Source organism: Chrysemys picta, chromosome 1 (genome assembly GCF_011386835.1).
Source record: "Chrysemys picta bellii isolate R12L10 chromosome 1, ASM1138683v2, whole genome shotgun sequence".
NCBI classification, from domain to species: domain Eukaryota; kingdom Metazoa; phylum Chordata; order Testudines; family Emydidae; genus Chrysemys; species Chrysemys picta.
Window position 1 is genome coordinate 323518985 of NC_088791.1, and position 18643 is coordinate 323537627.

Sequence of the window (18643 nt, forward strand, 5' to 3'; positions counted from 1 at the left end):
ACCACAGCTCAACGGACACCAGGCACACAGGTGGGGGGAGAGGGACACTTCGACATCAGTGCCTCCCCACCCCTTCTGCACAGCAGACAGGAGGCAGGCTCAAGGTCCCGAGCTTGGCTAGGGATGGCTCCATGGGCAGGGGTGGGGGGTGGTAGATGGGAGGCAAGATCAGCAGTGGCTGCAGATGGCAGTGGAGCAGGGCAGTGAGGGAGGAGGGGCACCCTCACGTCAGAGAAATTACCAGGCTGGTCCAGGTGCCACCCCTGCAGCTTGGTCTGTCCCTCCTCTCCAGATGCTGCTGCGCCTGCCTGGCTGCCTCTAAGCTCCACTGGCTGTTGGCAGGTCAGGTGGGTGGGTGGTACCAGCATGGCGTCCCCTTGAGTACCATGCCCTGGGCGGCGGCCCAGCCTGCCCACCCCTAAGGCTGGCTCTGCACTTACTTAACAAGTACATACCCATAATCCAGTTTGGTCTTTTTAGTTGTATGTTCCATTACTCTGTAGCTCTGAAACTGAATCATTTAACCAATGACTTTATCCAACAACTATATTACCCATTGAAGTTAATATGTATTAATTAAGTGTAGAATGGTGTCATTTTAAAAACATGACAGGCCTGTATTCAAAATATAATTGTGAACTTACCTGAAAAAGACGGTACTCTGATTTGGGAGCTGGCAGTCCCATCCCCTCCTTCACTGACTGCACAAACCTCTATGATATAGACACCAACATCAGGAAGAAGAACCACTGCAGAGGTTTTCTGTGTTTCAATTACTTGACTATTGCTGTGGCCTTCTTGCCTAAACAAGACCTATGGATGATACAGGAGCTTTAGAATCACTACAATAATTTTAGGTTAAATACTGGACTCTACTCAGGCAAAGTTGACATTGAAGGCAAAAAGTACTTTGCCTGAGAAAGGACTTGAGGAAGGACTGGAGGATTTGACGTTTCATCTTTAAATCGAGAACTTGTTCTTTCTTTTTCCTGAAGTTTTTTTTCAAAATACTGTCAAAGACAGAGCCCAATTCAAAGTCCATTGAAATCAATGGAAAGACTCCATTCACTTGAACGGCTGGCTATTGGATCAGCCCAATAACGAAGATTCAGTATTTGTCCTCCAGTTTGGAGTAACCACACAGACACTAACTGAAGTGAAAGCGAACTTCAAAAATATTTTTAGGTTAAAGTTTGATTCAGATACATATCAAAAAATTCACATGGATATCCAGATTTTCTGGGTATCCAGCTTCAAACTGAATGAAGATACTCTGAAGTAGAGCCTCATCAGGTGTAAACCAGCCAACTAACTAAACCAGGGCCGCCTGTGGGGGGGTGGGGGGGCGCGCAAGTGGGGCAATTTGCCCCAGGCCCCGGGCCCCGCAAGGGCCCCCACGAGAGTTTTTCAGGGCCCCTGAAGCGGGGTCCTTCACTTGCTCCGGGGGCCCCGGAGCTTCTTCCGCTCCGGGTCTTCGGCAGCAATTCGGCAGCAGGGGGTTCTTCCGCCCCAGGACCCGCCGCCAAAGTGCTCTGAAGACCCGCGGCAGGGGGTCCTTCTGCCCCAGGCCCCTCGCCGAAGTGTCGGGTCTTCGGCGGCAATTTGGCGGCAGGGGCTCCCGGCCGCCAAAGACCCTAGGCCCCCTGAATCCTCTGGGCGGCCCTGAGCTGAACTGAGGATTTGCCCCCCCCCCTTGTAAAATTCAGTGCACCCTTGTCTTGGTTCAGTGAGAAATACAAGTGCATATGTAGCTGTCCTTGCAGCATTTCAGTATGTAGACATCTATTCCCAGACAAAACTGACAAGGTTAGAGAAAATGTAAAGAAGTTACCTGAACTTTTTCTGAACCTTAAACGTTTTGATAAAGGTTAAGGTAGTTTCTATTTTATCCAAACCAATTTACACTTTCCTGATATGATATTTGCAGGGATACAGAGAGTACCAGGCACGGTATTCTATACGTATAATTATGTATGTATGTATGTTTCAAAATATAATTACAAAGAATACACACACACACATATAAATTTTTGTTTTGCTTTAAAAGAATGTACTGGATTCTTATGATTTTCCCATTTTATATTATGTGTTACTTATGGCTCTTTTCAGCTTTCACTCTTTAAAACTTCAAAAACTTAAAATGCCAGATGTTACAGTCACAGATTGCTGAATACCACCAACATAATCATAACAAATCTCAATATTTGTACTTCTGCTCTATTAAAAACATTAATTTTAATGGTATTTAAGATGCTTTATCCTTCTGCATTTCTCTAAATCTTACTGCAAACACAATTAAATTGAAGTGTTATCATGTATTTCACTGCAGGCTGGTCTTATTAATAGCCACTTCTGGACCAGATGTGATGGAGTAATCACCTCAGAAGGTGCATACTCAGTTTATAATCAGCAGTTGACAATCACCATTTGGAAAATACTACATAGAGAAGTACTGGGACATTTAGTTTTTTTCAATGCTTTTTTTAATATATATCTGGAGGGAACAAGATTGCAGATGACCTGTACAATATAGAAAGCAAGCAAGAAAGAAAAGGGTAATTTGGAAGATGAGTGAGAGAGAGCCAAGACTGACCTTGTATCCCATTACATCAGATTCATTTGCTAGAGGTCTAACTGGTTCCCATCCCAGAGACACATGAGAGCCATCTTGCATCCACATAATATTGGTTGGTGCCTGGCTGGGAGCTGAGCAAAAAGAAGAATAAAATGATACCATGCACTTAAACATACTTCTGCTATTTTAAACCTTGGTGAGCATTTTAATCTTTTATTACATTTATGGTTGGCTGCAATCACAGGCTTCCTTCTCTAGCTGGAGTCCAACAAGGTGGTTTTCGCTCTAGGAGTGTCATTTTAATAGCTACAGTATAGAGCTTATGAACCTGAATCCTTTTATCTCTCTTCTGTGTCAAAAATGCTTAGCCTTGTTTTCCAGGAAGATAACATTTGTCTGTTGTGAATGCAAATTTTGCCATGTCACTTTAAAATTCAGATCGAAGCACAGAAGCATAGCCATGAATCAAAACTATGTACCAGCTCTGCTTATTATATACCCCAGCTAAAGAGAAATCCAGAGCGGGTAAGACTTTTTTCCACACAGAGAAAAGAATCCAGGTCACTTACGGGATTTCTTGGTGGCTGCACGGACTGTGGTACTCGGTGGTCCATATCCTGCAGCATTGTACGCCCTCACTGTTAGGTGATATAATGTGTTTCCTTCTAATCCTGTCAAAATGATGGATGACTCATTTCCTTCAGTTTTGACTTTTTCTGATGCTTCTTCCTGCTCCATATCTTTCCAGTAACCAACCTGCCAAAGAGTGACCATTTGGAGGATTAATCTAGGCATTTGTGAAACTTCCTTTTTATTTATTATTGCTTGCTTTTTTTTGGAAACCCCTCCTGTCATCAAATTAACAGGTCCTTTTAAACATGTGGGAATTGTAACCTCAGCTCACACATGAGTGGTGCTTGTCACACCTCTCCAGATGTCTAGAGTCAGGGTATCACATTATTACTCACAGCATCATTGAAATGCAATGCATCACATTCTGCCAGCATGAGATGTTGTGACTAGCTAGACACAACAGCAGAGAAGAAGTGCTGACAGAATAAGAACTTTAAAGAATTCAAGGAGAGCTCACCTCTCATAGGTCATCAAAAACATTTACCATACAACCTGGGAAAGCTTTGACTGAATCATTTGAAGAAGTGGCACAATGGCCCTGCATAATGCATAATGCCCAACCACAAGATCTGTGTCAATGTGATGAATAAGAGATGACAGAACATCTAAGAAAATCTTGTAGTGGGTTAATCTTATAGAAATAGCATTGCTGGGGGAGGGAACGGAGAGAAGGGGATTCAGCTTTAGTTACTCAGATAGAAGCAGGTTTCTGACAAATGTAATTTAGAAAGCATGCCTCTGCCACTCCTCTCTACACACAAAAGCTAAAGCTACCTTTGCTGGATACAAGTCCATGACTGTTCATAGCTGCATTGAGCTTGTCATATTCTCTAAAAGATTACACTACTCAGATAAAAATTCTGAATAGCTCCTTCCCTTCAGACTCAGGTATCTAATATTTATAAGACATCATAATAAAAAAGAAACTCTTTCTCCTATAGGTCTATCAATGGCATCCCACTCAGACAGCAGTGAGATTACATCACTCTCCAGGATTCAGGTCTCCCCTCAACAGAAACGATCACTAAACAACCATTTGAATGGTTTATATTTAGCAGACCACTATCCATGTATCATGCCACTATCTCTGCATCATACCTCTATCCATTGCATTTATTCCACCTTTTTACCTTTCCCTGAGGTTAGTTGTTTCAGAATAAGTTACTCATATTTCTCTAACAAGATTGCCTCTGAGAAAAGGTCAGCACAGTACTGTGCTCTTGGGAAAGTGTCCAAGATAATAGCAAACCAAAGAAATCCAGAGGTTCATATGAAAAATAAAACATAAAGTACAAGCCCATGGAGCAGCCCTAACTGTAGTCAGCAGTGGTTGGTATAATGGGCCTGAGTCACCACTGAATTACTCCAATTTTATCCTGGAGTAATACCACTGACAACCATTGGAGAAAGGCAATGGTTAATCAGGCCCAGTGTGCCATGGAAGAATAAATCAGTCATGAGACAGTTGTCCACTCCATGGGCCTGAATTTCACTATGCTTTGCCCCTTGTGCAGACATTTACGTTTATTTACTTATTCGTATTACAGTAGCACATATTGATTGAGGCCACACTGTGTTAGGCAATGTATAGTATAGAGCTGGTCCTCGCATTGAAGAACTTACTGTCTAAATAGGCAGGGACTGACAAAATGTGGGAGGAGAAACAAGCTCAGTAAGGAGAAGTGAGTTGCCCAAGGTCACAGAGCCATGGCAGAGCTGGGAGTAGAACCCAGTGGTGACATTCTGGCCTCACTGAAGTCAATGCCAAAACTCCCATTGATTTCAGTAGGGCCAGGATTTCATCTCAGGTCTCTGGAGTCCTATTCTAGTGCTCTGTCCATTAGACCATGCTGCTTCTCAAGTGACCATAAAGGTAAATTTACTCTATCACAAGTGTGAGTGACTGAAATTCTGATTTCGCATCATTTTACACCCTCTTTACACAAACGTGGCACATGAAGGCTGTGTGGAATCAGTCCTGATGTTTGCATGGTGACTAATAGGAACAATCACATGTTATAGATTAGCTATTTTCTAGGGAGTTTCTACCACATTACACAAGTAGGTACTATGGATGAGTGAATTTTGAAACCACAGGAACATAGTAGCAATCAACCCTTTTGAGGTTCATATTCTCTAAGGGCATGGCTACACTTGCGAGTTAGAGTGCATTAAAGCAGACCTGTGTGCTCTAACTCACGACGCGTCCACATTGGCAAGGCACGTAGAGCGCCCTGATTCCGTGGCTGTAGTGCTCCTGGTAATCCACCTCAGTGAGAGGCATAACGCTTTGTGCCCCATGGCTGGAGTGCCACGGTGCCAGTGTGGTCGCCCTGGTCTATTAATGCACTCTGATCGGCCTCCAGAAGTGTCCCACTATGCCTGTTCTAGCCACACTGGTCATCACTTTGAACTCTACTGCCCTGCCCTCAGGTGTCCAACCATCAGACCCGCCCTTTAAATTCTCTGGGAATTTTGAAAATCCCCTTCCTGTTTGCTCAGCAAGGTGTGGAGTGCTCTCAGCGAATCCTTGCAGGTGACCATGCAGCCACGTGCCAGGCGATCCTCAGTATGGAGCAATGGCAAGGTGCTGGACCTCATCAGTGTTTGGAGAGAGGAAGCTGTCCAGTCCCAGCTGCGCTCCAGCTGTAGGAATTATGATACCTTTGGGCAGATATCAAGGGACATGATGGAAAGGGGCCAGGACCGGGACGCACTGCAGTGCAGGGTTAAAGTGAAGGAGCTGTGGAGTGCCTACCGCAAAGCCCACGAGGCAAACCACCACTCTGGTGCTGACCCCGCAACCTGCCGTTTCTACAAAGAGCTGGATGCAATACTGGGGGGTGACCCCACCTCCACTCCAAGGACCACCATGGACACTTCAGAGCCCAGTTCAACAAGGCAGGAGGAGGAGGAAAGTGTGAGCGAGGGTGATGATGAGGAGGGAGACACCCCGGCATCCCTAGATGCATGCAGCCAGGAGCTGTTTTCAAGCCAGGAGGAAGGCAGCCAGTCGCAGTGGCCGGTGCTTGGGGAAGAACAAACACCAGAGGAGGTGCCTGGTAAGTGGCTTTTATTTTGGGAAGGAAGTTGTTTGGTGCGGGCTCTTGGGGCAAGGAGGGTTAGGGCTGCGTGCATGCCTAGATGCAGAATAGGGCACTGATGTGCTCACTCACATCGCGGTAATCGACCTCAGTGATCTCTTCAAAGGTCTCATGCAGAAGCTGGGCAATGTGCTTGCGCAGGTTCCTTGGGAGCACAACTGTACTCCTTGTCCCAGTCAGCCTAACATGTCCGTGCCACTGTACCGTGAGGGGCGGGGGGACCATTGCTGCACACAGGCAAGCTGCATATGGGCCAGGGCAGAAGCCGCATTGTAGTAGAAGACCCTCCCTTGCATCCCAGGTCACCCTCAGCAGCGAGATATCTTCCAGGACGAACTCATCCTATGGAAAATGTGGGGACAGTGTTCAGTATAGGGGCCCCCTGCAGCTGTTAGCTCTCCCCCAGGCACCGAACCCCAGATGACAGTATGGCCATGAAACAATCAGTCCCCCTCGACCCTGTGCTTACTCACTGTTTTGGGGCTCCTGTGGGTTATGTGTGCTCACTTTGGGATGGGCAAATTCTGCTATCGTTAGACTGTGCTTGTCTTTAAGTATGGGTGAATCATTGCTCTGTCTGTTGTGAACAATGCTGCCTCTGTTAAGTGTTGCATTTTGTCTTAACAGATGCAACCTTGAGATCTCAGCCGTCCGTGTTATCACCAGCCGAAAAACTCCAAAGAATTAGGAAGAGGCCACATAAAAGCATGAAGTTATGCAGCAGTCACTTAATGAAAATCAAAAAATGCAGGAATGGCAGGAGAGTGAAAGGAGGTTCCGCCAGCAGAATGCAGCGCACCAGCACCAAAGCATGGAGCAGCTGATAAGCATCATGAAGCGCCAAGCGGACTCGATCCAGATGCTCGTAGCCATGCAGGGGAGCACTACCGTGCCTGCCCCCTCCCCCTGCATCCCTTGTCCCAAAACTCTTTCCCTTGTGCCTCCATGTTACCTTCAACCCACTTTTCCCAACATCCGGGTTCTTATCACCACCAGCTGCCTCCAACACCTGTAGCTTCACCACCCAGCCCTGCAAACTATGACCCTTACCCACTGCACTCAACCCCCATCACCATGCATTTTAGTCAGCCTGAAGTGCAGCACTCATTGCACAACACTCCAGCCAGGAAGGCTGAGTAGGAGAACAGGACATACGCAAATCTGTGATTGAACTGTTCTCCACCCCACTCCCTTGCCCTTTCTGTTTCCCAAGCAGTTGCGTTTCTTTTCAATAAATGAATTTTATTTTAAATAAATGGCTTTTTTTGGCTTTGAAAACATTCTTTATTATTATATTAAGTAAAAGATACCTTAGCCCAGGAAAGCAACAGGCACTGCAAGTCAGTTTAGCAAGCACAGATTCCTACTAACATTGGAACCACTGCACATCACTCCTGTGCAGGGCACCAAACATTACTGGTGGCTTTCAGCCTCAAATTGCTCCCTCAAGTCATCCCTAATCCTTGCAGCCCTGTGCTGGGCCCTTCTAATAGCCCTGCTCTCTGGCTGTTCAAATTCAGCCTCCAGGTGTTGAACCTCCGAGTTCCATGCATGAGTGAATCTTTCACCCTTCCCTTCACAAATGTTATGGAGGGTACAGCACGCGGATATAACCGATGTTGTCATAGGCCAGGTCCAGCTTCCCATACAAAGAGTGCCAGCGGCCCTTTAAATGGCCAAAAGCACATTCCACAGACATTCTGCACCGACTCAGCCTGTTGTTGAACCACTCCTTGCTGCTGTCAAGTCTCCCTGTGTAGGGTTTCATGAGCCACGGCATTAAAGGGTAAGCGGGGTCTCCAAGGATCACAATGGGCATGTCGACTTCCCCTATAGTGATCTTCTGGTCTGGGAAAAAAGTTCAGGCTTGCAGTTTCCTGAACAGGCCAGTGTTCTGAAAGATGCGTGCGTCATGCACCTTTCCGGGCCAGCCCGCGTTAATGTCAATGAAACGCCCACAGTGATCCACAAGCGCCTGGAAAACCATGGAGAAATCATAGAAGCATAAAATATCAGGGTTGGAAGGGACCTCACGAGGTCATCTAGTCCAACCCCCTGCTCAAAGCAGGACCAATTCCAAACTAAATAATCCCAGCCAGGGCTTTGTCAAGCCTGACCTTAAAAACCTCTAAGGAAGGAGATTCCACCACCTCCCTAGGTAACCCATTCCAGTGCTTCACCGCCCTCCTAGTGAAAAAGTTCTTCCTAATATCCAACCTAAACCTCCCCCACGGCAACTTGAGACCATTACTTCTTGTTCTGTCATCTTCTACCACTGAGAACAGTCTAGATCCATCCTCTTTGGAACCCCCTTTCAGGTAGTTGAAAGCAGCTATCAAATCCCCTCTCATTCTTCTCTTCTGCAGACTAAACAATCCCAGTTCCCTCAGCCTCTCCTCATGTGCTCCAGTCCCCTAATAATTTTTGTTGCCCTCCGCTGGACTCTTTCCAATTTCTCCACATCCTTCTTGTAGTGTGGGGCCCAAAACTGGACACAGTACTCCAGATGAGGCCTCACCAATGTCGAATAGAGGGGAATGATCACGTCCCTCGATCTGCTGGCAATGCCCCTACTTATACAGCCCAAAATGCCGTTAGCCTTTTTGGCAACAAGGGCACACTGTTGACTTATATCCAGCTTCTCGACCACTGTAACCCCTAGGTCCTTTTCTGCAGCACTGCTGCCTAGCCATTCGGTCCCTAGTCTGTAGCGGTGCATGGGATTCTTCCATCCTAAGTGAAGGACTCTGCACTTGTCCTTGTTGAACCTCATCAGGTTTCTTTTGTCCCAAACCTCTAATTTGTCTAGGTCCCTCTGTATCCTATCCCTATCCTCCAGTGTATCTAACACTCCTCTCAGTTTAGTGTAATCTGGAAACTTGCTGAGAGTGCAGTCCACACCATCCTCCAGATCATTAATGAAGACATGGAACAAAACCGGCCCCAGGACCAGCCCTTGGGGCACTCCCCTTGATACCGGCTGCCAACTAGACATGGAGCCATTGATCACTACCCGTTGAGCCTACCGATCTAGCCAGCTTTCTATCCACCTTATAGTCCATTCATCTAGCCCACACTTCTTTAAGCTTGCTAGCAAGAATACTGTGGGAGACCGTATCAAAAGCTTTGCTAAAGTCAAGGAATAACACATCCACTGCTTTCCCCTCATCCACAGACCTAGTTATCTCCTCATAGAAGGCAATTAGGTTAGTCAGGCATGACTTGCCCTTGGTGAATCCATGCTGACTGTTCCTGATCACTTTCCTCTCCTCTAACTGCTTCAGAATTGATTCCTTGAGGACCTGCTCCATGATTTTTCCAGGGACTGAGGTGAGGCTGACTGGCCTGTAGTTCCCCGGATCCTCCTTCTTCCCTTTTTTAAAGATGGGCACTACATTAGCCTTTTTCCTGTCATCTGGGACCTCCCCTGATCACCATGAGTTTTCAAAGATAATGGCCAATGGCTCTGCAATCACATCCGCCAACTCCTTTAGCACCCTCGAAATACTCCTTCCGATTTACGTACTTGGAGGCTAGCTGGGCTGGTGCAAGAATTGGAATATGCGTCCCATCTATCGCCCCTTCGCAGTTAGGGAAACCCATTTGTGCAAAGCCAGCCACAAACTGATACATTTTGTGTTCTATTTATTTACTTTGTTTTTGAACCTTTAGGATGCACTTTGGTCACATTTTTTGGTCAAACTTTTCTCTGCAGCCATAAGAGCTACAAACTTTCGTTTTAAAACTGAAAGCTGAAATTTTCATGTAATTACATTATTTTAGGAGCTGGGGCTTCAAGAAAAACAGCCAATGTCATGAGAGTTGGCACCACTGTACACTATGATTGGTGGTGGTGCTCTCATGCTTATCTCAAGCACACTTCTAAACATCAGTAGGGAGAAAGGAAAATAAAATTTTACTAAAATTAATCAATTTCAAAAATATTCAAGGTGACTGCTCCTTTAGCAAAGTTTTAAACAATCTGACTAAACACTTCCCTTCTTAATGAGCACAGATTGCAGTCCCATGCGCTTAGCTGCAAAAACTAGGGATGTCCCAGCCTGATATTTCTGTAATGTAAAAAGCAAGCAGGAAAGCCTGCATGCTTTTAAAAATAAAAACGGTTAAAGTAACATTGGTCACAAACACAATCTCTCTCATGTGTATGTCCTTAGACCATAGTCCACCCCGTGCTTTGCTGCACATTGGGCTACCCACATTTGCCATCCTTGCCTGTCAACTGCCCTTCTCTCCAAATCTTCCCATTTCAACTTGAGGTGCTCATGTATATGTATGTACGTGTTCATAAACCACAAAGCTATCTAGAAGCTGCACAGAAAAACTGCTTGGATTCCTGGGAAATGACAGTTTGAAGAGTTAAAATGTATTGAGGAAACTATGATAAGTTCTTGAGAGTTCATGAACAGCTGCCGCCTCTTGTATCTTCTTGAACTATTATCATGACCATTGTTCAGTGACAGTAAAAGAAAACTAGGAGTTACTGACAAAAGGAAGGTGAATCACTAGTTCTTCACCCCAATTGCCAAAAAAAGCAATTATTGACTGTAAAGCAAAAATACACACTATTGAGTTCTCTTTGGCAGTGGAGTCTCAAATGTTATGTATAAATGTGGGGCAAAACCCTATATCCGAAACCACACCTTTAGTGAAATAAGGGAATATGGTTATTTCCCCCTAATTTAAAATATTTGTGGTTGGTAGTTATAAAATATCCAGCAATCCCTTTTAGGACCAGCAGCCCTTCAGTTTTAGTAGCAGCCTACAGAGAGTTTGCAAAGAGAATGGAAAAGTCAACAGACAGACTTTTCTCTAGAGATTTAGGATCTGATCCAGCTCCCACTAGAGATTTGAAAAGAAACTGGATTGGACCTTCATGCTGCAGCAAAAGTCTAGAATTTTGCAACAGTTTGAATCCTTGTATGACTGCATTGAGTGTTACTCTAACTATCTGTAAAACCATTTGATTGTTCTTATTGACTATTTTATCCATGGAGAAATTCATCCACCCCCAGCCCTCAAGTGAAATCCAGATAATTGGCATTTATACTGGTGAAATACTAGTTCTTCTTTTTTACATTGCTTTTCCAACCTCTGATGGAAATACACATTACACACCTAGGCACATCCCAAATTTCCCTAAAATATACTGTGCACTAAATATTGCATGATTATGATGAGACAGCCAGGTAGACACAATTTTTCTTTCAGGTGGTGTAAAAATTTTGGTATACATGAAGTTCATGTCAGGGCACAGAAGAACACCACTGGCAGATGCTGTTCTTTGACAAGACAAATCGGACATAAGCAATAGTCATTATGTTCAGTAACCCTATCTGAAAATGATACTCCGTATTCCCTGAATTTACTGTTTGCAAAGTGATCTTTGAACTAGGTCTAATCTGAGCTTCAAGATATTAACTCTTGGGGGAATTTCAATGACATTGACACAACAGCTTTGTGGTCTTGTCTGTGATTTAAATCTCAGCCCTTAACTCTTCAGAAATGAAAAGGGTGAAAAAAATCAACACCAAAGCCCTTATTCCTGCCAACTGATTAGGTTTTCAATTTTTTCCTCATTAGCAATGGGTGGAATGCAAATAATGCCTGAGGCCAAGAGTTAGTTTTCTCTTTGTTATAGATTCCAAAACCAGGTGTTAGCCACACACCCTATGGAAAGGAAAACAACCCCTGCACTAACTGTTCTTATTGGTTCTGGCTACATATCTGTTTTTCACTTCTGCTGCAGGTTTTTCTGAAGTCCCCATAAAAAAAAATTAAATCAGTCTGTCTGGTAAACAGCTGCTGTCAAGCAAACTTTGATGCACATTTGTTCACGTCTTCTATTATTTGAACTGTTTTGTGGAAGTTTACAAACTGGCTTTATTTATCAACGCAGTGTTGGCATATTTTGTAGTAAGGTCAGGGGCTGCTGACAAATCTGCACTGATGCCAGAAATAATGTGTGCTTTGGAAGATGTAAATGAACACAACAAGCTTGGCATAAAACTTGTGTGACAACTGTTAGCGCTGCCTTTCAGGAATACAAAGTGCAAAAAGGGATGGAGTTGAAACTGGGTCATTGCTGATTTGTCCATCTCTAGTAACTATTCTGTCACTTTCGTTGACATGAGACCAAACATTCAAAAGGTAAAACAGTTAGTTAATAATGCTGTTGCTAAACAAACAGGAAATGTGAAGACCAAAGAGGTGACTGTCACTGTTGTACTGACCACAGGCAGAATACAAATTGAGGCATGAGAATGTAGCATCTTGCTGTTATTTTGATGCTTTCAAGTAATTTTGCTCATCATTCAATAGCATTTGAACACGAGGGCAACATTTTACCTGTGGGCTGCAGTTATTCTTCATGAGGAATTACTTGTAACTAGAACATTTAGCAAACTCGCCTTTTACAAGGTAGCTGGATTTTCAGGCAGTTTTTGTTTGCTGTTCATGGATTAAGCCAGCACCATGTCATTTCACTGTGAACAATGTGCCAGGGAAAAAAATACTTTAAAAATCTTTTGTGAATTAAATTAGTTCTTAGGGATGTGGAGGGAAATAGACCACGGGAGAGGGCAGGCATTTTACAAGCTATTTTTGAATTTGTTGCCAATGATTCTCAATCCAAGACCCTTTCCTGTTGCACTTCTGGGATTTACTAATAGAAATTGCCAGTCACATGGGGTGAGCTATGTGGTTTTTTTTACAAGCCTAAATGGAGACTAGAGTCAATGACCTACGCTAGTCCTCCAAACCATTAGCTGCTCGCCATTTAAATCTCTCCACTTCAAGTGAGTGAGTCAGTAATACTATCTCTGGATTACATTGCCTCTTGCTTGGCCTTCTGGGGATGTGAGGGAGTAAGTCTTATTCTCCTGCTTGACAGAATAAGGTCTGCTCAGCTGAAAACTCTACTGGAGGCTGGTAGGGTGAGGAAGAGCTGGAGCTATTCACTGAAATGCTCCTTTGTCTGAGGGAAGTTTTGGACAGGGGTTGGGTGTGGGATAGAAGTGGCAGAGCCTTCCCAAAAGTGTGTGGGTGGGGCGGGTCCCTCTGTGGCCCCTTCTGCCCAAGGCCTCGCCCCCAGCCAAGCCAAAAGCCAGAGCACTGCCTCCACCTGTCTGGGGTAGGGTGGCCGAGAGCAGGCCCTGGCCCGTGTCCCTCCCCGCAGGCCCCCTGCCCATGACAGGTGGAGGGTTAGTGGCTCCCCACAGCTGCCCACATGGTTCTCCCTGACTCGGGTCCTGCCAGGGGATGGGGCCTTGGAGCTGCAGCCCGGCCATGGTAAGCGCCATGCAGCCAGGCAGCTCTGGTCCCCCTCCCCCACCCCAGGCAAGTGGAGGGTCCATGCTGCACTGCCCCACACTGTCTGGGCTCCCTGGCTGGGCTCCAGCTGCTGGCCTGGCTCGAGGTTTGAGCAGGGCCTCTGGGGAGAAGAGGAGGGGCAGGGGCGGGGAGGCCTGTGCCAAAAAATGGATTCCCCCCTCCCTCCCCCAGCACCCTTGGTGTGGGAGGAACATTGGATCCCACAGCACAAGAAGACGGTAGTAATAACCACCAATAATAATAATAATCACCAACCTCATTTCTGCAAGTGAACTAACACAGCACTTGAAGCAGGTAATATTTATTATTTAGACTGCACTCCAGATGTGCTAAGGACATTCCACCCACAGAGGAAGACACAGTCCCTGACCTGAAGAGAGCCCAGTGAACTACTTACTTGAAACCATCTCAAACAAATTAACATGTTCATTGCTATATAAAGCAGCATTATATGACAGACCAACAAAAAATAAGAAGATTTCAAGGCTATATTCTTCTAGAAAGAGTTGTCATCATTAGTGAAAACATTTTCATTTGGGAAATGAAAGTCTAATTATTTTATTCAAGTCAGAATAAATGTGGAAAGGCGGAGATAAATCTCAGAACATTCTGAGAATCAGTGACATCAATGGGATAAGAACAGGGGAAAAATAGTAGCCATAATTTATATAGATATCAATTTGGGGGGGGGGGTATTACACAAAGCCTCGTTTTTGAGGTTAAAAGGCAGGGTGTAGTGAGTGAGTTATTTCAGAGGATAAAAGGCTATCTTGGAGATTGAAGACAAAGGTTACTAGTGAGTGGAAACACTTCAGAATGGAGAGAGGTACATTTGCAGTGCCACTACAATCTGTATTAGGTATAATTTTGTTCTCTTTATATAGCAGTTAGCTATAATAAAAGAAACACAGTATGGTATCAACTTTTCCAGATAGTAGCAAGCCATGTGCATAGGGAAAGGGGCACGTTCAACACAAAGAAGGAGTGTGACTACAATATTACAAGCCAGGACTGACAAGTGGTTTGCAGAATTCACTGTGGAGAATTACATGGTAAATGAAACACAGGATAATAATAAACAAAGATCTGGGTAGACAGATCAGGTTCACTGACTGGTATGACTACAATGGACAGATCCACAAACATATCTGGGAACACAAATACATAGAAAAGATGCACTTACTGCAGTGAGGAGTGGAAGGGGACCACAGAAACAGAAAAATGCAAAAGGGAGAGGGGAGCCAACATATCAGCCTTCCCCATTCCTACCCATTAGCCACAACATGGACCTCTGCATAACCACTGCATGGTTAGGATGAGGCTGGGAAAATGGAGACAGGGCTGCTTGCTTCCCTCCAAAACTGGTGGTGTTTCCAGCTGAAAATCCAGCTAAGGTTAAAACAGCTGGTAGCATCATTAACATCTGTTCTGCACTTTCACTCCTCCAGGGAGTAAAAAAAAAAAAAAAAAAAGTGGACAAGCATGATGGGGTTAGCTGATGTCATCATGATTCCTGAGTAAGCTGTGGTGCTGGTGGTGAGAATGGACAGAAGAATGGATAGGCAATCCCCTGGGCGTGGCTGGAACTTCCTTTTACTGCACATCCCCAGGATCTCTGGGGTTTGGAGGACATGACCCCCTTTCACTTTCCTCCCAGGAAGAGCTCTCACAGGAAATCTCACTGGCTCCATTACCAGAGTTTACCCTCTTCTGTTTCTCTCTCTGAGTTTTACTGTGTGAGATGGTACAATATGGCCTTAAGCTATTTGGCATGATCTTTAGAAGCGGTAATACAGGCAAAGCCAATACATTTGTGTATATTGGATTGGACTATGAAACTAGTCCAAATATGATATTTCTTTATATCAAATTGAATGCAATTAGAATCCTCTTTCATTATTGTCCTAAAACTGCTTTCTCCAGTTGGGGCTTTGGTTCAGGACGAAATGGAATATCTGGGCATCTGTATCATGACTTCCAGGAACTTCACTCGAGTGGATAACAGTATAAAAGAGTGACTGAGAAAGGTGGAAACAGACATGTTTTTAACTACGGGAATATGAGAACAATGAACTCTCTAAAAATGATTCCTCTGAATTGTGTACTTATTGCCTGGTCCAACACCCATTGAAGTCAAAAGGGCTTAAGCACGCATGGTTAAGCATATGCTTAAGCGCCATGCTGTATTGCTGCCAGACCCTACTGCAGTTGTAACCCACACACCTCCTGGATCGTGGTGCTCTGTCCCATCTAGTGACACTGAGACCACTTAGAGATTAATGAGTCTGTCCTACAGCCTTAGCTAAAGGGCATATGGCTTTTAGCTCACGCAGTAGAGGCTCATGCATTTAGCTACAGAGGTCCCAGTTTCGATGCCGCCCATGACGACTGGGGTCTGTCGATGCTACACAGTAACGTGTTTTCATAAAGTGGAAACAACCTGGATGCAGATTGAGGCAATTAATGCAACTCCTGTAATCCAACTGTATTTCTACCTGAGTCTCTGAACTGTGAGTATCAGATATGAACATGTTTTAAAAACCCACATAACTCTGTACCAGCTCCAGCTCGGTTTCACTCAAATTTAATAACTGGGAAAGATAAGGAGGTGTAAGTTGCAGTTCTTCTATATTTTCCTGATAATGGTTCTTCCAATACTTTTGAAAGCTTCAGAACTGATTATGATTTTCTTTAGATTCTAAAATGAAAATAAATGCAGCTCAGAAATTGGGCTTAGGATGCTATTTACAACAAGAGCAATGCATACTAGGATACCATTATTTCCTTGGCCAAGTCCAGGCATGCTACTTTTGATTTATTAATTTTTAGTTAAACAAGTTTCAGTAGCCCATATAGGGTTAAAGATAAAAATGATCCTGAACCACAAGCTCAAATCTGTGCTCATGTCCCAGTTGGGTGGATCTGAGTCCTGTTGTGATAACTGGGCCTACACATTTACTCTAAGTGTAAGCTCAACTATAAAAAGTGAGTGAAAGTTCATAAATTGTCACAATGACCTGTTATACAAAATTGTTTAAGAAAAGACGTAAGATGGATACAGAGATGGAATTAATGTAAACAAAAAGGGTTTAGCTGATACAACTCAAGGACTCTGTTAAGATTATGACTGGTAAACAAGAGGAGTAGAAGACTGGAAATCAATGAACCAAAAATCGTGTGTTAGAAATTGGGTCTATTGGTAGACAAGATAACTAGAGGATGGACTATTCCACCCAACACTCCCTTTTGAGATTCTTGAGAAGAAAAGACTTCTGGGGACAATTAGCAGAAGAAACAGCTTTCTGTCAACAACCGCTGTAGCAACCTTTATCATCACGGCTGCCACGCGACCATCTCCTGGGACCCCGGACCTTCTTCGTACTAGTCCTGATTGATGTCCTGACCAGACTGGGCCAGAGAGCGAGACACCCAGATGACACTGCCATGGCTCTGGCTAAAACCCAAACACTTCCTGGGATGTGAGTCTTTGCCTCGCCCCCGCCAGCTGTGTCTTTTTCCTTCTCCACCTTATTTCTTTCCTTTTCATTCTTGCTCTCCTTGCCTTCTGTTTAATAAAAGTCTGACTTAGCCAGCCAATATTGCATATTTTGCCACACTGCTGTGAGAAGGAAACCAGACAGGCAATTAAATGCAATGCCCTAAACAGCCTGATGCTAGTACGTTTGACGGGTCTTGGAGTGGCTGATCAGCTATATGCTGGGACTGTGTTTTTCCAGCAGTGAGGTTGCTGGTGAAAGTCATCACCAGAGACAGAAGCATCATTTTCTATCTTTGCTGTTCTTTTCTGTACCCTTTTGTGTGTGTTTGTCTTTTGCTCTGTCTTTTAGGAAACAGGATTGAACTTTAACATTAGCAGCAATGACAACAGCTCCAATCCATCCCAAATAACATATTCTTTTTTCCCCAGAAAGGACAGTTGTTAATACCATCTTTGATACCATCTACAAGACTGTCAAATATGGGTTTTGTTTCCTTCTAAAAACTCTCCAGCTAAAAGCAAAGGGAGCAAGGAATGTTGTTAAAATGAAAGCTTTACTTAATACTTTACTTTTCAAATGCTTTAATTGTTTTCCCTTCTTTTCTGTTTCTTTAATGAAAGGTTAAAAGGATTTTTAATGGTGCGTTTGCCATGGCACTAAGCACACTGAGGTCTCTATATATAAGAATGGCCATACTGGGTCAGACCAAAGGCCCATCTAGCCCAGTATCCTGTCTTCCAACAGTGGCCAAAGACAGGTGCCCCTGGAGGAATGAACAGAACAGGTAATCATCAAGTGATGCATCCCTGTCACCCATTCACAGCTTCTGGCAAACAGAAGCTAGGGACACCATCCCTGTCCATCCTGGCTAATAGCCACTGATGGACCTATCTTCTATGAACTTATCTAGTTCTTTTTTGAACCCTGTTATAGTCTTGGCCTTCACAACATCCTCTGGCAAGAAGTTCCACAGGTTGAGTTGTGTGAAAAAATACTTCCTTTTGTTTGTTTTAAATCAGCTGCCTATTAATTGGTGCCCCCTAGTTCTTGTGTTATGAGAAGGAGTAAATAACACTTCCTTATTTACTTTCTTCACACCAGTCATGATTTTATAAACCTCTATCATATCCCTACCTTAGTCTTCTCTTCTCCAAGCCGAAAAGTCCCAGTCTTATTAATCTCTCCTCATATGGCAGCCGTTTCATACCCTGAATCATTTTTGTTGCCCTTTTCTGAACCTTTTCCAATTCCAATATATCTTTTTTGAGATGGGGCAACCACATCTGCATGCATTATTCAAGATGTGGGCATACCATGGATTTATATAGAGGCAATATGATATTTTCTGTCTTCTCCCTCCTTATGGCACCTACCCCCCTATTTTCTGTGCAGCAGATGTCCCCCAAACCATCACCAACAGTAATAATCTCTAAGAAAGCACACTAGAGACAGTGATTGTGTCTTCTATGTTTGCTCAAGGA

At 44.2% G+C, this 18643-nt stretch overlaps 1 protein-coding gene across 6 annotated transcripts in view; it reads right to left on the reverse strand.

Annotated features, from left to right (window-relative positions):
* Positions 1 to 18643, reverse strand: part of CNTN5 (contactin 5) — a 1008853-nt gene that overhangs the window by 13249 nt on the left and 976961 nt on the right. For all 6 annotated transcript variants that reach the window (XM_008178633.4, XM_008178637.4, XM_008178631.4 and 3 more), the window contains 3 exons: positions 3145 to 3331; positions 2594 to 2706; positions 645 to 813 (listed from right to left, as the gene is read on the reverse strand). In XM_008178633.4, coding sequence (XP_008176855.2) covers positions 645 to 813; positions 2594 to 2706; positions 3145 to 3331 — 469 coding nt within the window. The remainder of the gene's footprint in view (positions 1 to 644; positions 814 to 2593; positions 2707 to 3144; positions 3332 to 18643) is intronic.